The sequence below is a fragment of the Vanellus vanellus genome (assembly GCF_965231255.1).
Source record: "Vanellus vanellus genome assembly, chromosome: 1".
Lineage (NCBI taxonomy): Eukaryota > Metazoa > Chordata > Aves > Charadriiformes > Charadriidae > Vanellus > Vanellus vanellus.
The window spans coordinates 63,652,757-63,671,957 of NC_138905.1; the positions used below are offsets into that span (position 1 = coordinate 63,652,757).

At 47.2% G+C, this 19,201-nt stretch overlaps 1 protein-coding gene across 2 annotated transcripts in view; it reads left to right on the forward strand.

The window, feature by feature from the left end:
* Positions 1-19,201, forward strand: part of HIPK2 (homeodomain interacting protein kinase 2) — a 133,341-nt gene that overhangs the window by 104,370 nt on the left and 9,770 nt on the right. The window contains exons 7-12 of one of the 2 annotated variants that reach the window (XM_082485037.1): positions 1,875-2,037; positions 4,747-4,873; positions 6,456-6,577; positions 11,216-11,358; positions 11,710-11,889; positions 14,525-14,806. In XM_082485037.1, coding sequence (XP_082341163.1) covers positions 1,875-2,037; positions 4,747-4,873; positions 6,456-6,577; positions 11,216-11,358; positions 11,710-11,889; positions 14,525-14,806 — 1,017 coding nt within the window. Of the gene's footprint in view, positions 1-1,874; positions 2,038-4,653; positions 4,874-6,455; positions 6,578-11,215; positions 11,359-11,709; positions 11,890-14,524; positions 14,807-19,201 lie in introns of both variants that reach the window. The other variant, XM_082485036.1, reaches the window with a different exon arrangement.

Genomic DNA, 19,201 nt, shown 5'->3' on the forward strand with positions numbered 1-19,201 from the left:
GCTCCCCATTTAGCTCCCCATTTCACATATTTAACTGCCTGGCTCTTAAGTTGTTGGGTAATCCTCAGTCTTTCTGTCCATTTTGCTCTGTCCCTGCCTTTTTTTTTTTTTTTTTTTTAAGAAAGACAGAGAACACAGCATTACACAGTACAGATTATACCACAGTAGAGATTATACCTTGTTATATAAAACCATTTGGTAACACAGACAGTTTACCATGTACAGAATATATACTCTTTCCAGTGCTTTCTGCTTTTTGGAGGGAGGCTATATTCGTACTTGACTGGAAAACTGCAATTCAATAGTCTTCTGTATTTATAAGTGTTTGATTTTTCTGAGTGTGCTGCAACTTACAGGTATTTCATAGTTCTTTAAATGAATGCACATAATGAGCAGCTATGCACAGTGTCCTGAGCCTGTCTTGTCTGCAGGTGTTTATGGCACAGATCCAGTTATCAAGATATTACCCGTAAGAGAAGACAGATGACCATGTGAGTAAGAGACAAGACAGGGATAAAAAGATGTAGGTCCTCTTCCTGACCAACCCTAGGGATCATATGAGCTTGTTCCTTTTGAAGGGACATTTTGTTTCTTAAAAGTTATGTGAGGATGTGTTTACCTGCCCTACCTCTAACAGCTTAGATCGTTACAAAAGAAATTATGCATACAGCTGATTTTTAACAGCTACAGCTGATTTTCACTGCTTGGATTTTCTATTTTTCTGGGTTGGGATAATGGAAATAAAATAAATGCCTTTATAGTTTTTTGGGTTGTGTTTCAGACTCTGAGGTCACATTTGTAAAAACAATTATTATGGAAGAATTGTGGAAAACCGGTATTGGCTTTGAGACCTTGGAAAAATGAGATTTTATTAAAAATACAGTTTTGCGCAAGATCGCTACGTTGTTCTCTCTTAAACCTCTGAAGGCTTTGGTATCCCAATTATAAAAATGAAACATCGGCAGTTTCATGTACCAGGCACCTAGAGTGCTCTAGCAATGCAGAGAGTTTTTCATCTCCTTTACTGGGGATACAGAATATGGTACTTCTCAAAATTTCCATCACTATATCAATAACATTTAAAGGAAAGTCTGTGTAGAGGAAGAAGCTGTAATCTCCCCCCCCCTCCCCCCGAGATCCAGTTCACAGTCTGAGATAACCTCAGAACCTGATTCCCTCGGGACATCGATGAATCTGATTTGGCATAACCTTTTGCGATATGAATCGTCCCATTGACTACAAGAGGACAGCTCATGTGCTTTCAGATAAGCATCTGCGGAAGCGTTTAGCCAGACAGAGGCGATGCTTTAACCGCTTGGCTGGACTCAGCTCTTGGTGAACTAGTTTTTAAAAGGAACAAGTAAGATTTTTCAGGGATCTCAGTGACCGTGAATAGTAAAATTCTTCCATGCAAAAGACCTGTAGAACTACCTTTAGGCTTACACTGAGGCAGAAAGCATGAGTTGTCTTTTCCTCTGGGACTTAATCATCAGAAAAAACAACGTTTTTCTTTCTTGCTCTCAGTCTCTTTCACTCTCTTAAAATAGCGACTTTGTATTTCTTGCCCTGCCACCTGAAGACCAACAGATTTGCTCGCGATCTGGGACTTACATTGCAGTGCTGAGACACACGGGGACACCCAGGAGTCCCAGAGCAGCCGCTCTCATCTTGACACCCATTTGGCCCTCTTCAGGACAGGGTTAATCTGACTCTCAGTGGTTAAGAGAGACCTGCGTAAAATAGCAAAGGGCTTTAAGAGCCTAGAAAGTGCCAAGCCTGCCGTGGAGACCTAATGCAGGGCCACTGTGATGAACTGTTACCTGTGTTGGTCGGTTGGTTGATTTTCTCTCTCTTCCTTGTCCTCCTTTACCCAGCGTCAAGTCCTGCTTCCAGAACATGGAGATTTGCAAGCGGCGGGTGAATATGTATGACACAGTGAACCAGAGCAAGACGCCATTCATCACCCATGTAGCCCCAAGCACATCGACCAACTTGACCATGACTTTTAACAACCAGCTGAACACAGTCCACAACCAGGTAAGGGCATCGATCAGAAGCAGCCAGTGCTTGAAACATTTATGTCAGTAGGGTCTAGAAGATGAAAAGCGAAGTAGCATCCCATTTAACATGCCTGCAAAAAGATGGTACTTTTTTACTGTCCTTCCTCCGCTCTTCCTCATTCTCTTTTCTTCAGGCAAGCGGTAATCTTGTGACATTTTGTGCCACGGTGAAATGTTGCCCTCGTTGTTTATGTTGTTGTTGGGGGTGATAAATCCTGCTTAGTTGGGAAGTTGCTGTGGGGAAAAGCTCATTAGTCCCTTAATGCAGCAAGCAGGACTGCATTCCCTGGGTCACGCAGAAGTATTCGTGATCTTACAGCACTTCTTCAAATTGGCATTGAAGTCAAAAGAATTTAAACCCTTCTGCAACAGATGCAGAACAGCAACCGATGAACAGGAAAGAAGAGTTTAGTGGTAATGTTTATTCTTATCTCTCATTGGTTTTACTCCAGGTGCCACAGTTGGCGTGGGAACGGTGTGCACGTACCCCCACTCCGAACAAATTGCGCTCTACATTGGTGGGCTCTGGCTTTGTAATCGTGCTTTAGACTCTTGTATTAGTTTTACATGCCCCAGTGTTGGGGGCCGCTGGGTTTACAAATTTTACGTGAGTAGCAGGCTGGGTTGTTTACTGCAGTACTGTATTACAGCAGTGAAAGGAAACTCTCCGGGGGCTGCACTCTAGGAGACTGAAGCTCAAGAAATAGCTACTGTCTTTTAAGCCTTTTGGGAACAGGCTGCTCAAGATTCACTCTAGAGATTGCAGGTGGCGTTGCGGAAATGGTGCTTGGAAAAGCAAGGGAGCTAAAGGATTCTGTGTAAACGTACAGGGTGTTCTTGTGTCACTCAGAAAACCAGACTTCATAACTCAGTTCTCGATACATGTGATCGCAGAAGGTCTTCTGGAACAATTCATTAAGCAGACGCAGACAGAGATAGGGCATGGCTTGGTGTGATAGGGTATTAGGTACCAACACTGGTTCCCTTTCTAGGCTGTTTCTGAGATGCTGACTAAAGAAATGCGTGCTGCATGCTCCCCTAGGCCCCAGCTGCAGGGCAGAGATGTCATTTGTACCACAAGCGCTAGTAGGAAACGCAGACTTGCTTTTGTTTCCTCACAACTCACTTGATGTTAAGATCGGTTGTTGGCTGGGGACGTCCGTGGTAATCTCTGAATTCTCATGAAGGGTGTGCGTTGTGAGCAAAACCGGTATCTCCAGTGGTTCTAGAAGTGGTAGAAACATTTCCCGGAAGGGTGTTTTAATTTGAACGAGCTCTAAACCTTTCACCGTTCTCTTCAACATACCGCTCATCTTGGCTCGCCAGTGCTCCCTGTCTCGGGAAAATACCTGGGGATTGCCTCCTTCCAGTTACAACAACTGAGATTAGGAATGTGGGAGCTGTCGCGGTTGCTGCTCCGTGTGTTGCACAGGAGAACAGATTGCACTTCTCTGCCTCTGCACAGAGAGAGGAGGAGGAAGAAACGTTTCAGCATCACATCCCTCGTGGCTGTGGTTGTGGCTGTGGCAGTGCAACATGGGTACCCTTCCCAGGCCCAGTGGCAACCAGGGCAGCACGAAATGCTGAGCCTGCTGCCTCATGCAGCCTTGATCAAAGCTTCATCCTGGGTTCGTATGTTCACCATGAGAAATTGTTGTCTCACCTATCTCCAGCAGTTATGTCAGTGCGTTTGGGTGGAGAGGAAAGGTGGACTCTGGTCTGGTAGACGGCCTAGTTGCCTGGACATGAATGCTAAGGGCATGTTTTTGTAGAGCAGTGGCAGAGCTGTTTAGGGGTTGTTTGTCTGCAACTGTTACAGACTCAGTCCAAATAAAAAACAAATCACCTTAAGATTTCTAGATGTTTTGCAGAACACTGAGCTGATTTTTGTGGCTTTGCAACATCCCTTGCTGGAGTTTCTGCTCTCAGAGGTTTTAAAGTCCAGCCAAGGGAAATTTGGACTTTGAAAGTATTACCCACTGTTATGCCTTCTGATTCCTTCAAATTCAAAACACAATTCACGGGCCATGTGCCGTCTTAGATAGCTAGTAGTGGAAAGGCTGGAATGAGTCTCCCCTCTCAGGTTGAGGCTTCACAGGGCATGGAGGTGCTGAGTTTCGGTTACCTAAGAAATGTGAGCTTCTTCTAGAGCTATGTACATGGTGAGAGAACTACGTGATGTGGGGATAGTAGTATTTTCTGAACCCATCTTCTGTATGCTGTGAATCAGAGCCAGTTGGGCGATAAATGGGGTTACAGTTCTGCTTTGGAGAACGCGCTATGTCTCCAAGCAGTACACAGCAGCACTGCGTGGCCGGAGGTCCCGTGGCATGGTACAGCTGCGTCTACTCAGGCAGATCGTGCTCCTTTCCCCATCACTGCCCTTGCCTCTGTGCTCCTCAGTGTCCTGTTCTTACCCCCCCCCTTCTTTGGTTTTGCTTTGCTGTTTTGTTTTGGTTTGGTTTGGTTTGTTTTTTTTTAATTTATCTTACACTATTTTACGTTTTTATTTTATTTTTGGATTTTGCTTCTTCCAACGTACCCATCTCCCTCATTTTTGTTTGTTTTTGTTTAATTCCCGTCATTCCTTTAGACCACCAACCTGGCTCCCACCTCCTCCAGTGCCACTATTTCCTTAGCCAACCCCGAGGTCTCCATACTAAATTACCAATCTGCACTCTACCAGCCCTCAGCGGCATCCATGGCTGCGGTGGCCCAGCGGAGCATGCCCCTGCAGACAGGAACAGCGCAGATCTGTGCCCGGCCTGACCCCTTCCAGCAAGCTCTCATCGTCTGCCCACCAGGCTTCCAAGGTAAGTAACAGCCTCGCCAGGTCTTGGCCTGTCGCTGCTCCCTCCCCACTGCTGCTTCATTTAGGTCTTGTTGGAAACAAGCTTCCTTAGTGCAGATTATATGGTAGACAAATTGCTGGCCTAGTAAGTCAGAACAATGAGGTGGTCACAGATGGAAATGTTTGCAACAACGGAGGATCTTGCAGGCGCCTCACGAGATGCACGCACATCATGAGTTGGAGGTGGCTGGTCTAAAACAACGGGGCAGGCACTGAGAAGAGGTTGGGGAAAAATATGTGATATTTTTCATCCTTTGCCCTGAACAGAGTTTGAGGCTCTTCTGCCTCACTTTGGTAAACTAGAAAACTTTCCACCACAGCAACGATAAATCAGTACATAAATAATGGGTTCATCGCTTCTCTGTGATTCAGTTGTTAAAAGGGGGACTCAGGAGGTTAACGCAGCAGGGAGTGTGGTGCTGGCAGAGATGAGAGTTTGGCCCCATAACAGATACTCATGACCATTTATCAGTACCATTCCTTCAGCTCCAGCCCTGCTGCAAACAGCTCTGCCTCTGTATTTCCAGTGGCAGGTACCATTGTCAGACAACTTGGATGATGATCAGATTAATCCACTTGTCCTTCTCTTGACTTTACATGCTGTAGCCATTTGGAAAAACTAGCCGGGTGCCTGTAGGAAGCAGTCTAAATAGACCTTGGTTCGGCTGGTGCAACTTCCGCTCTTCATTTCTACAAGTCTGTGGACCAGTCTCTAGGCTCTTGTTAAATGTTCTGCAAGATTATCAAAGCGCTTTTGAACTAGGGGAGTTCAGCTAGACCTCTTCTGCATAGTTAACACGCATCTCAAGGGTTTGGCTTCAGAAATGTATTGCTAGAATATGTAAGCTAACATCTTCTGCTTGCTGTCTTAAGAAAGCTCTAAAGCAGGGGATGTAGCATAGGCTGTGTCACACCCTAAGGTGGTCGAGCGGGAAGTTCCCTCCAGCTCAGCTAGGCTAATGCATGGCTGAGTCAGCAACTCAGTTTGGGGTGTGCTAGATTACACGGTCAAATCAGCATCTTTTAAATATGAGTCCTGAGAAGCTGTGCAAGAGAAAATCACCTGTTCCCATCAAGGCTGAGTGAGTGCACAGTTCTGGATTCCCATCCCACTGTCCCACTTGGGTCATGAGAGAGCATTCTTACATAGCAATGTGTTTTGGTTGGCAAGAACCATTTTCTGTTGTCAAACCAGAGAACATGGGGGAAGAGAAGCTATTTCCTCCCCTCTTTTCTCCATGTACACATTGTATTGAGATGTTTTCCATGGATTCAAGGTACCCTAAAAATATGAAGTCAGTTAATCCCATAACATCTTTGTCAATGCTTTTCCTGCACCCTTACGCATGTATCATGTTTATCAACATTTCATGGATGTCTTTGGGCTGGGGTGGAACTCTTGAGAGCCTGATTTTTTGGAGGGACTGAAGACTGCAATTTAAGTGGACAGTAACAAGTGCCCTTAGGCACCTCTGAAAACCAGACCCCTGTTCCTAGCAATGTTGTTGATGGCTAATGCTGTACCTTCTGTGCTGGTGCAACAGGGTTACAAGCTTCCCCTTCGAAGCATGCTGGGTATTCAGTTCGGATGGAGAATGCCGTTCCCATTGTCACTCAGGCTCCTGGGGCGCAGCCTCTTCAGATCCAGCCAGGACTCCTCGCACAGGTAAGGAGCTCTGAAGACACTGAGCTTGGTGGGTATTTTTTGTATTGTTTAGCTCCTGGAGGCTGACGAGAGTAGCTTTCTCCGAGAGCCTTCTGTGGTGCAGTTTGGAGACTTGGGCAGCTATATAAGGGTCTCCAGCTTTCTCCAAAGTGTCCAAACCTCCCCCAGTTCTTTGTTCACCTCAAAGGCTATGTCAGAGTCGCAAAAGTCTCTGGAGGGACCTTCTTTCCTTCTGCTTCTCCACTGGAATCAGTGGAAAGCTTCAGGAAAAGCTGTGTCAGGCCTCTGCTGAGGAGGAACTAGTAATAACCTTCCTGCATCCTCCTGAACTCACAGTTTCAGTGGTAGTTTGTGGCCAGGAGTTGCGCCGGCGAATTGTATGCTGCCGATAAATATCTTTTGTGCTTTAAGTTTGCACCCTTCTATTTTATGAGCTACCCTCTGCTCTTAAGTTATGAGAGAGATGTAAGGGGCAGAGGCAAGGGCCCCACAGCCAAGAAGCTCTCCTTGTCAGTAGTGCTTGTTGGCACAATTGTCCAAAATGCGCTCACAGGAAAGGCATGGTTCCTCCCAGAAAAAAAAACGAATGGGAACGGGTACCACCGATAACATGCACATCCTCAAGGGGAACTCCATCTCCTCAAAAAAGGAGGAGCAGTTCATTCCTCCTTGTGCTGGCTTTGGTGAATCTGCCCCTACTGGTTTTCAGCTGGTGCTGTGGTATCTCTGCCAGTATCAGGCATGTTTCTGGCGGCAAAAAAAAAAGCGCCTAGTATACTTAGTATTAAGTTGTGCAGTCTGGAAAAGGTGACCTACAAGTCAAAAATCCATGCCTCTGACTCAGGATTGGTTGAGCTACCATACCTTCATTAACGCCAGCGCATTCATGCGCAGTCAGGTACCAGCAGACTTCAGGGTTTTATGCCCGTGCGCTGCTTTGCTGGGGTAAGACTGTTGGTGCAATTGCCTTTCTTTGCCAGCTGCCAACCGCGCTTGTCTGGTGAAGACGGATCGAAACACAACTTGCAGCCTGTGTGATTTCATTTAGCTAACGTGCCCTGCCCCTTCCCAATAGCGGAGTCTTTGTTAGGGGGCTGCCTGAAACATCCAACCTACCTCTGTTGCAGCCTGTCATAACAACCTATGTGGCCACCACTCTTGTTTGGTAGGAAAGGAGAGCCTGCGAGGCAGGGAAACCAAAAATAATGGCAAAGCAAGAAGGAGTCTGTGGAGGCAGCATTGCAGGCAGCTAGTGCTTGTGCAAGAAGTCAGCCGAGACAGTGGATGAAGGAGGTGACAGAGCTTTGCAAGCCCCTGCCGTTCTGCCAGGCCTCCTGAGATGTGCTGTTATATAGCGCTTGAAGGCATGAGGGTCGGGTCTGAAGCATCCCAAAGGCAGCAGGATCCTGAAAGATTTTGGGACCTCCAGCTCCTTCTTTCTTCTCGAGGTGGCCTTGCTGGGGTCACCGCGCGGTCTCTGTAGGAGAGTGTTCAGGAGGAGCGCTGTTACCGATTTCTGTGCTGCCCCTGCTGCATGAACTCCCATTTCATGGGCTGCCCCTCTTGCACTTTCTACTAACGTTTCATTCACTGTCACTTCCACAAGGCAATTTAAGCTGTTTCTGAGAAACGCTCCTCACTTGCATAGATTTTTAATTTTTGATTTAATAAAAGAGAGGCAGTCTGCCTGTTGATATATCTGTCTGTCTCACGCAATGAGAAATGCTAGCTGCTTCTCTGATGGCAAGGCGCTCTGATTGATGCCAGTGGCATCTGGTGTCCGCGGGCCTCGCTCGGTTTGGGCTGAGCAGCTGGTCTGATAAACAAATCTGTACCCAATTCCAGTTTCCTGAATGGAAAAACACAGCTTCTTTGTAATGCATTGTAGTCACATCTGATCTCTGAGCGGCTGCATGTCCCTCTCTCGGCAGAAAGCTATTCCTCTCGTGCACAGCTGCTTATCTAATGCTCTTCAGACCGGACCATCCGATTGCTCCAACTGCTAGAGGGACTGTCCCCGGCAGAAAGCGTAGCACCTCCGGAGCCCACTTCTGTCTTTCCACTTGCCTTATTCATCCCCCTGATCAGGCACGAAGGAGCTCCTTGTGCTCCCAGCACTGTGTAGTGCCAATGGGCTTTCTCGCCTGCCCAGCACACGGCGCGGGTCGCTGTGCTTCCCCGTGTAAGCATGGCTGTGGCTGGCAAAACCCTACTGCATCCAAGGCAGCCGGCGTCGAGCTCTCCCTGTACATTTTGTATGAGACCCAGTGGTCCCGGAAGAGGGACAGGGGACAGAGCTCCAGCAGCTGGAGGGACCCAGGGCAGAGGCAGTGACAGATTTTGAGCATCATCTCTGGCTGCTGTGTGTTCACAGCCTGTGGCGTGGAGCTAGACGGAGCAAGCAGCCTGCAAGATGCAGAGCCAGTGGTGAAAGTGACTTACTTGTAACTTCTCTGGGTCTATTTTCTCCCACTCGAGCAAGTGTGGTTCACATACTGTATGCACAGAGACCAGTGAAAGGAGCCTGAGCCTGTCTTTACGAATAGCTCTTTGCAGCTTCAGATCTCGAAAGAGACAAAGCTGTACAGTTTTCTGGCGGGCTTCCATGACGTGACCCAGAACTGTCCCCTGTCCTTGAATAACGCCCTGAATTCTTGATTTTCTCTCCTTTTAACTCCTTCCCAACAACACTTCTTCCCACGGAGGTCCTGCCACCGACTTTCAGAACAAACACGCTTATTCCATTAGTCATTCTTGCTCTACATCCGAAGCGGGAGCTCTGTCGCACTGGGGGACCCGCCACCTCCCGAGCGCAGGGGCCAGCACGGCGCTCTGCCGCGGCGGCACAATTTCGCAGTAATGCAATAACTGAGAACAGGCTGCGGCTGCCGGCACAAGCCTCCCATGTGGAAGCACAGCACACTGTGCTAGTGGATCAGCCTAGACAAGTCTTATCTGCAGATTAAATGATTCAGTGGTCCTTACCTAATAAGTGAGGAATTTGTGCCTGGACCCTGACACTGCATCTAAATTTATGCACTGCAGTCGGGAAAGGAGCTTAGATTTGTTCAGTTCTCTTCCTGAAAAGGGAGGATGCAGTTTTCTCTGCAAGTAAATCCAGGTAGTCCCCCGGGAATGGCTGCAACAGTAGTTTAGTCTCCTCTTTTAAATCAACGCTGGGGAAAAAGGGGAAAAAAAAGAAAAGGGGAAAAAAAAAGAAAAGGAAAAAAAAAAACAACTGTTTTGCTCCTTGATCTTTTTGCGTCTCTGCCTCTTTCTCCTACCTGCTCCAAGCAGCTCCATGGTTGTAGCTCCTTAGATGAAGCGCTCTCGGGAGCCCTGTGACTGTCCATCCTTTGCAGGTGTTGCTGAGAGGCCTCACCGTAGCAGCCTTTTCATCTAACTCAGCAACACAGAAAATTACAAGACAGTCAAATTTTGGAGCAGAACTGGGAAAAGGGTGAGGGGTTTGGGGGGAGTGGTGTGGTGTGGTATTTTTTTTTATTGGGGGATAGGAGGGGATTATGGGAATAGTTACCAGGATTCTTGTGAGAATAGAGATGGGGAAAAATGCAGGCCTGGAAGAAGCCTCTCCTCTTTGAAATTTAACCTCCTTAGAGCCATGAGATAACATAACATGGGTCCAATATAGGGGTGCCCTGTGGGACTAAGGAGGGCTGTAGCCACTACTCCAGCGTTCCCCAGCACAGGCAATGAGAAGCTGCTGGAGCTGCCTTCAGGCAGCACATAGCAAAGAAAGTTTCCCAAGTCAGAAAACCAATCGTGTGACTCGTAATGTGGAGTCACTGGAGCAGGACGACCTGAGTCATGCCTGTGGCAGCGCAGCTGGAGGGGTGGTTGCATAGCAGAGCAATGGCTCAACTCACAGGGCAGAGATTTCCGCCCCCGCAAAGGGGGGACACCAACTCAGAAAAAGCTGTAGAGCACAGGAAGAGGAGAGGCATGCAATCTGTTGCTAGGCACCGCTCTGCTCTGCTTTGGCCAGGGAGCTCCTGGTCAGCTGGAAGCAGGCTACCGGGCTCCTTGGCCTGTGCAGCAAGATGTTCCTCCTGAGGAGCACTCATTGGCCATACTCACTCCCTTTTGGTATCCCTAAATTCCTCTTTTTTTTTCCTCCTCGCAAAAACCTTGCAGTCCCCCGTTCTCTTTCCTGATCCTTGGAAAGTAAGTTCTCCTTTAAGTTCCTTTAAGTTCTTGAAGTCCTTTAGGTTCTGTTGGGGTGGGAAGGAAAATTTGCTGTAGGAGGGGGAAAATAACAATGGGACCATAGAACCCAACTGATACGGAGAGTCAAAATTAAAAGGTGCTAAAGAGTTTGATGTTTGGGTTGAAATGCCAATCAGTTTCAATCCCTCCCATTCCCAGTTTAACCTGGAACTGCTGCTGCTTTGGATGGCAGGGATTTTTCCCCCGCCTCCTTTGCACTCTCTGTATTGATGACTTTTACTGCTTTTACTGCGGTTTCCTGAAAGTATTTGTCATCTACTACTGATAAGTGGTAAGAGCTAGGTAGTATGACCATGATCTTTATTAGGAGCCGCAGCTGAGCGTGGGCCACCACCACACTCGGAGTTAAGATGCTTCTTGTTGAGAAATTGCTCTCCCTCTGTCCGACAGCAAGCGTGGCCCAGTGGCACTCAGCAGATCCTGCTCCCGCCCGCCTGGCAGCAGCTCACCGGGGTGGCCACCCACACTTCTGTTCAGCACGCAACTGTCATCCCGGAGTCCATGGCGGGCACCCAACCGTTGGCAGACTGGAGGTAAACTGGAGGTGCTGGGAGGCTCCCTGAAGTACCCACCGGTGCTGGAGGAGGCATGAGAAGAGCTGGGGCGGGAGGCAGGGATGGGGTCTTGCAAGGCTGTGGACCAGTATAAGGCCAGGAGGCTGCATCCTGCGACTGCCCTGCCTGTGGGCTGTGGGCGGCTTCGCAGTTCCCTGTCCTTGAATTGGAGTGCCGTGCCCACGGGTTTCCACTCCTTTCTGGGGGGACTGGGAGCCCAAGGGGCCCTGGAGGAGGGTGCCTTGGTGAAGGCGGTGGGAAGCCGTGAAAGCGCCCGCTGAGGAGCCGCCGGTTGCATTTTAAACGTGTGCCTGTCTCCCCCCTTTGCAGAAACACCCACGCTCACGGCAGCCATTATAACCCCATCATGCAGCAGCCCGCGCTGTTAGCTAGCCATGTGACTCTCCCCGCAGCCCAGCCCGTCAACGTGGGTGTCGCTCACGTCATGCGCCAGCCGCCCGCCGCCACCACCTCCGCCAGGAAGAGTAAGCAGCACCAGTCGGCGCCCCGGTGAGTGTGCACGGCTGCCGGCGTTGGTCGTGGGGTCGGTGAGGCAGGAGGCCGTTACCGGGGTTGTCCTGAACGCAAGCCCTGCGGTGGCTGACATCTGTGGGGCAAAAAGAAAGTTTGTTCCGCGGCCCGCGAGTTTTGAGATCACGCTTTTTTTGTGGCTGGGCTCTTTGCTGCTTCACCTCTTCCACACCCGGGTCAGGAGGCCAGGGGCTAAGAGGTAGCCAGGCACATTTTATAGCCAGTGAGCATCATTTTGTGCAGGACTTGGTGGCTGGAGGGGATGCAGGATGGGAGACTCAGGCCCTGTTCATAGAGCTCGTTATGCCCTTGTGATTACCTGAGGCCTTGTAGTCATCGTAATTAAAAATGTAACTGTATTAGGTCAGCGTGGCGCAATGCCCAGTTGCCACACCTTTTCTTCCCACGTCATCTCGAAGAAGCACTCCTGAGGTGCAGCGTCTGCATTTCCACAGGGTGGTGCACCTCCAGGGGACCGCATCTTCAGGAGCATGTGCCACAAGATCTGCCCTTTCAAAAGCAATGGAATTATGACCTACAACTTCTGAGCTTTAATGCCATGCAGAGTGGAGGACTGGGGTGGCTTTTGGGCATCTTCAAGCTCTCTAGCCCCTAACGTAGGTTATTGGCCTGTCTTCAGCAGTACACACCAGCAACAGATAGCCACACTGGCCTTTCTGTAATTATGACAGCATAAAATAGGGAGCACTTTGTAAGGACATCTCATACAGGGTGTCCTTAGACACCTAAATCTGTCAACTCTCAGTAGGACCGTTTGGCTTTGCAAGGAGGAGACTGGGTTTTGGTTCATACTCTCCTATGTGGCACAACTCAAAACGGTGGGGTGATTGCAGTGCCTGTCACAGCCCCGTGATCTTGCCTAGAGGACAAGGCTGTTTAAGATGTATGTGCAGCTGTTCTGGGGAAAGTCCTCTGGGCTGCAAAACTCACACATTTCTTTAAAAAAAAAATCCAAACCAAACCAAAACAGTGCGGGGGGAGAATCAAAATGGGTCACCACTTGTGCAGTGGCGAAAACAGAGCAGCTTGTGGTTTTCCTGGGTGACTGGACTGGGGCCAGAGGAGCTCTGAGTTCACAACCAATTTGACTCTAGTTAAGAGGCCACTATTTAAATCCTTCCCATTTATCTGCTCTCTAATGTTGCATTTACTTTGGGTGGGCTCCAGCTGTCTTAGTCCATTCGTAATGTAGAGCAGAGGCAGCTCCGTCCCCAGCAAGCCAGCAAAAGAGAGAGCCTTTTGCAACCAATGTCCCTGTGCGGGGCCTCCCCTCTCCCTTCCCTCTCCAGGGGCAGAGGGGGCAGTGTCCAGGAGGAATTGGACACTCAGAGCAGCGGGTTTCTACGGCTTCATTAATTGTGATGCTTTTGTAGCCAAATGAGGAACGTGCTCCTCTGGAGAGGAGGGTACTCCACGCTGCTCATTGGTATTCAAAAAGCACTGCAAATGCTACTGTGCAGCCATTTGTTATGCAAAAGAGCCTGTGTAAGTTGATATAGTGCGATACGTCCATAATGACTTCCTTTTGATGGATGCCACTTATTCCTTTTGTTAGCTTTCGGGCCAAGCTGAACACGCAGCCTAGGCCCCGCTGTAGAACAAAACCAGAACTTTGTTTGCTTCCTTTTCGAATCTGTGAATGTTCTGCAATAGGCAGAAGAAACAAATGTTTAAACAAAAAAAAAAAAAAAAAGAAAGAAAATGTGGGAAATGAGTGAAATGGGCTTTAGTCAGTGTGCTTCGGTAAATATTCCCATCTGCAGACCTGTGCTGCACTGTTTGGTGGACAGGTTCTGTGTTCAGATCCCTGATCCAAGTGGGCCCTTTCCAACTGTCAGGCGGGGAAGCTGAAGTTGGAAGCCTGGGGAAAAAAAACAAGACTTGAGAATGCTTTTCTACTGCATAATACAAAGGTTGTTCTTTTCTTTCTGATTTATATATGTTGTATCTGCTGCCTCATGTGGGAATGAAATGAAACTGAGTATATGTCCTCCCATCTGCGTGCTCTCATCCATGGGACTCCACTATCCTAGAGGATGAAGCATTGGGCAGGAAATGTTCATTGAAAAGATTCTTAAACAGAAAATGAAATTTCCAGCTAAGAAAAGCAGTTTTCCTGATAAATTGTTGTTGGTTTCCACAACAAATTCTAATTTTACCTCTAGCTTTTTCTGGCCAAAAACGATCTGGTCATGATGCATCCATGCGGGATACAGGAGAAAGGGATTATCATTTGGGTTGTTCTTCCTTCTGTGACAGCCATACAGTGCCTGCCTGTGTTTTGTATGACTGGGCTGTGTGACTAGCCTCTGCCTCCCAGCGCAAACTCCTGGGACACAGCATTTCTCATTTGGAAATTTCTAGGGAAAACAAAATTGAATTTTTTACTAAAAGAAACTACTTTTCAGCCAATTATATGAATAAGTCATGTGAGGCACTCTGTCCTTTGAAGACGTGACTGTGCCAATTATGCAGTTTTCCTAGACTCCATAAATCAGTGCCACTGTATCAGAGACCAGGAATCAAAAGCCGTGGCGACAGGCAACTTAAGCAAACTGAGTTTTAACCAACTAACAAGCTTTCCCATTTCCAGAAATGCATCCACCTATGAAGTTTCATCCTCTCAATCCATCAGCTCACCTCAGCGGTCGAAACGAGTGAAGGAAAACACGCCTCCCCGCTGTGCCATGGTGCACAACAGCCCTGCCTGCAGCACCTCCGTCACGTGCGGCTGGGGCGATGTGGCAACCAGCACCACGAGGGAGCGGCAGCGGCAGACGATAATCATTCCCGACACCCCTAGCCCCGCAGTGAGTGTCATCACTATCAGCAGCGACACGGATGAAGAGGAGGAGCAGAAACATGCACCCACCAGGTGAGCAGCGGCTCTCTGCTCTTCTCTGTGTGCAGGAGAGAGAGGCAGAGAAGTGCTGGAGCATCCCAGGAATTGCAGGGTCCCAGGAGCTACAGTTGTGTCTCAGCACCTGGGTCATCTTTCATTTGAGAGGAAAGATGATGGAGAGGTTAAAATACTAGCTGAGGACTCCACAGACTTAGGTGACGTTCCCCACCATGCTGTACATTTTCTGTGTGACCTTGGAGAAGCGTAGTAGTCCCTCTGTGCCATAGTCTTTCATCAGTTAGAGGAAATAATAGTTTTGTCTATCTCACAGGACTGTTGAAAGGAAACTTTATAGAGATCCTATGGTGATGAGTCTCTTTAAGTCAGATAGCTGTTTAAAAGACAAAATAAGGGCTTGGAAGGAAGGTAGCTTGAAATTCCCTTTTCTCTTTCTAAGTGATCTAGGCATCTGTAAAGAGCATTAAATGGCACCTTCCATACATGCTGTTTTCCATAAGAAGGTCCTGAAAAACAGTGTTTTTTTCATAAACGCTCAATAATGGTAAACACTCAGTTCTGATTGTGTTGCCAACACATCCCTGAACTATTGTCTTAAGTGGCAGAAACTGAGGGCTTTTTGACTGACTCTGCAGAGAGGCATAGATGAGGCTGTAAAGACCGTGGTGACTGAATTTGCTCCTCAGATAATTAACTCACCTGAGTGAACAGTGCGGCCCAGAACCGCTGCCACTGCTGATCATCTGCTGTGGATGAGAGAGGACTTAATTTTCCGGGACTGTCTTTTCAGCACCTTTCATCACATGCAAGCACTCTAGGTTTCCCATCTGATGCCGGTCACAAGACATCACTCTGCTTTTTAAGTTGTAGAGAAGTAGCCTTGCAAACAGCTGAATAATTATACCGTCTTTATGTTGGTAACCTTATTCCTCCAGTATTGTTGAGAGAGAATTAATCTTTTTATTTATTTAGGACATGCTCCATGGCAGATTTTCCTTTAATCAGTGGAGATATCTATCTATATCTCTGCATCTCTGCACTGTGGTGATAAGTAGAGCACTGCAAATGTGCACAGAACAGATGAGATGCATTTGGCCTCAAGGAGCTAAAAATCTGTAAAGAGGAGCCACACGATTCAGGCATCTCAGGCTGCAATCTCAGCCTGCCTCCCGCCAGCCGCTGCTGCTTCCCATTCCCCTTCTCCCTACCAGTGAACTCCACCAGGCAGGAAGAGCTCAGTGCTTCTCGCATTCAGGCTTGCCGTGAATGCAATGATTATCATGGGGAATTGATCACAGGACAGCATAACGCAGAATCACAGAATGGTTTAGGTTGGAAGGGACCTTAAAGATCAACTAGTTCCAACCCCCCTGCCATGGGCAGGGACACCTCCCACTAGACCAGGTTGCTCAAAGCCCCCTCTGGCCTGGCCTTGAGCGCTTCCAGGGACGGGGCATCCACAGCTTCTCTGGGCAACCTGTTCCAGTGCCTCACCACCCTCATAGTGAAAAATTTCTTCCTAATATCTATTCTAAATCTACCCTCTTCCAGTTTGAAACTATTACCCCTCGTCTTATGACTACACAACCTTGTAAAAAGTCTCTCTCCAGCTATTTCACTTTTTAAAAAACAAAAATATTGCTACACTATTCCCTGGTTTGGTAGGGAGAAGAAAGCTTGTGTCCAGAAAGAGTTGAAAGTCAGGGTGGAAGTCAGGTGGACTATAAATAAGGAGCTCCCACTTCAAAGGCCCTTCCAGGGAAAGGAAGGGCAAGACAAAAGAGATGCTAAAAACTAAGGTTATGAGGTTGAGCAGCATGATCTCAAGGATCATGGGAGCTATTTGTAAAAGCATGTTTATCCATGGTGCTGATCCCAAGCTTTGGGAAATTTTGTGCAAATACTTATACTCACCACCTGGGCATCATCTTGGGTCCAGAGCAGGGCAGAAGAAGAGCTGGGGTCCTGCAGCCACTTCAGCTAATGGTTGTCTCCTCTGATTCAACTTTCCTGCCATCTGACCAGTTTCTTCACTTGGCATCTCTCCAGGGAGACAGCCAGAACAAAGTTCTGGAAAATGTCTGGAAATTGAGTTGGGAGTTTGGGGTATTTAAATATTAGGGCAAGGTCTGCCGAGGGGTTAGGAAAGTAGTCCCAGGAGCCAGACTTACATAAACAAACTGGCTTTGATATGACTAAAGCATATTCAGGACACGTTCCTGCCTGGGATCAGATCCCTGGCTACTTTTTGTATCCATATGGCATATCTGTACAGAGTGCCAGGGCGACAGCATTCCTGGAAGGCCAAAGCTTAAGAGCTAGATTTAATTTCTGAGCCATGTAGAGACATTTCGCATGGACGCGGGCTGTTCTTGGGCACCTTTTCGAATTCCAGAGTGAGTTAAATTGCCTGTGCAGATGTAACCAGAGCAAGTGGAGAATTAGGGGCAGAGACACAGATGGAAAACGGCATGTCTAGAATGAGAATTTTTGGTTAAAGTCTCCAGGAGAGTGAAATCAACTCACTTGGTGCCTTTTGACCTGGGCATATCTAAGACCAAATTCTCAGCTGGAGTAAGAGTGTAGCTTCCAGTCAAGGAAACTGTATCAGCATTTAATGCCAATGAACTTTGCTCCTGACAAAGTTGAGGTCTTTCTCATTGAAAGCGCATCACGTTTAGGAAAGTAACCTCCAGGCTTTCTTACTTGTCTATTTTTTTGGCTCCAAGAAAAACGGGAGTGACAGTGAAGTATGTGCTTTAATGTAATCAGTGCCCATAGGTTCAGGATCTGAGTCAAAAATGAAAGTGTGCAAAGAACGCATTGTCTCGCCCATGTTTATGCAAATATTACCCTATTGCACAATAGCTGTGGCGTGGGGGTGAAAACTAAGGAGTGACTTGAAACATGCTCTTGGTCACATCCTAACAATATTAGCTTTTTCTTGATTAGAATACGGAAATCATATGGCACTTGACAGATCAAAGTTAGTTGCCTGATCCCGTCTTATTGATAGCAGTGGTATCTTTGCATTAACTTCACTGACATTGGATCAGCTCCTGAATTTGCTACAGCACTTCCTTCTCTTATTTCCTCTGGGTTTAGAAATTTCTCTTTGACCCATGAGACTAAAAATGTTTATTTTATTGGTTGCTCAGTGAAGAGAGATTAGGGCTACCTGTGGTTGTGAGAAGTAGTAGATCCTTCGACGATGTAAGCGTTCGTAAGTCTCAGTTTAAGAAGGGCTGGTAATGCTGATAAAATATGATACTGCTAATGCAGTAAAGGAGCCCTACGGCTTGGATTTACTCCGACAGAAAAGCCTTTCTGTAATACCAGAGCAGCAGAGAGCACTTTTCTTGTACAGGGAATGCGAATTTTTTTATTGGTGAAAGAAAAATCTGAAGAATTCGGTGTGATATGGGCAGAATTTTCCTTTCCCTAATAAAAGCACAGATGTTCAAGTAGGACGTTTATGAAATACCAGTTGACCAGGCAGGCAGACCAGCACATTACTCGTTCTTTGCTTACATATGTTTTGCACTGTTGATGAGTGTAGCTTGGTGTAATCTTTTTAAAATCAATGGTCATCTGAAAATGCTGGGCTCCTGTTGGGTAAAGGTGCTGGGATGGTGGCGTGAAGTGGGCTCTGAAGGATCTGCTCGATGGAGCCTTGTCAAAGGGGGCCATCTACTGGGCCCCGGCCCCGTGCCTGGGGCGAAATCACAAAGGAGGGACCTCAGGTTCAGTTCGTCAGGGACAGTCCTCAGAGAAATGGTCAGAGATCCTCAGGGGGAAAATTCCTGATTTAAAAAGCCAGTTTGTCAAAACCAAGAGGTTTTGCAGGCTACATTGAGATTTTTCTAGTAATGTCCCCAACACAGTGAAATCTGGGAAAGCTTCAAAAATGCAAAGTTTTGTCTTTTATTTAAGGGAGAGAAAGCATGAGGGGATTAACTAATTAAGGAGAAGACTTCTCTTTTCATGTTTAATGGAGGGGTTTTTTTCTTTCAAAATACAAGCAAGTAAGATGAAAAAAAAAATGAAATGTTCAAAATAAAAAGGGGACATTCTTACTGAATTAAATTGTTTTTACCTGGTAAAAACACATGCTCACAAAGTTTTGGATGTGACATTTTGTGCTGTAGAGCAGCAGGAAAAAAATTTGCATATAAAAAGCATTATATGAACAGGAAACAATTTTGTGAACCTGTTTATTTATCATCGGTGAATTTCTAGACTTCTCAGTTCAGCATCCTTTACAAAGAGACTTTATAGGCCAAAGAGATGTTTACTGCTGTGCTGTAAGATAATACCCTGACTGTTACTTATTCTGGAAAGAAGAATCTAGGTCTAACCATTACCTGTAAAGCACTGAAGAGAGGGAGAACAGAGCATAGACTTCATATT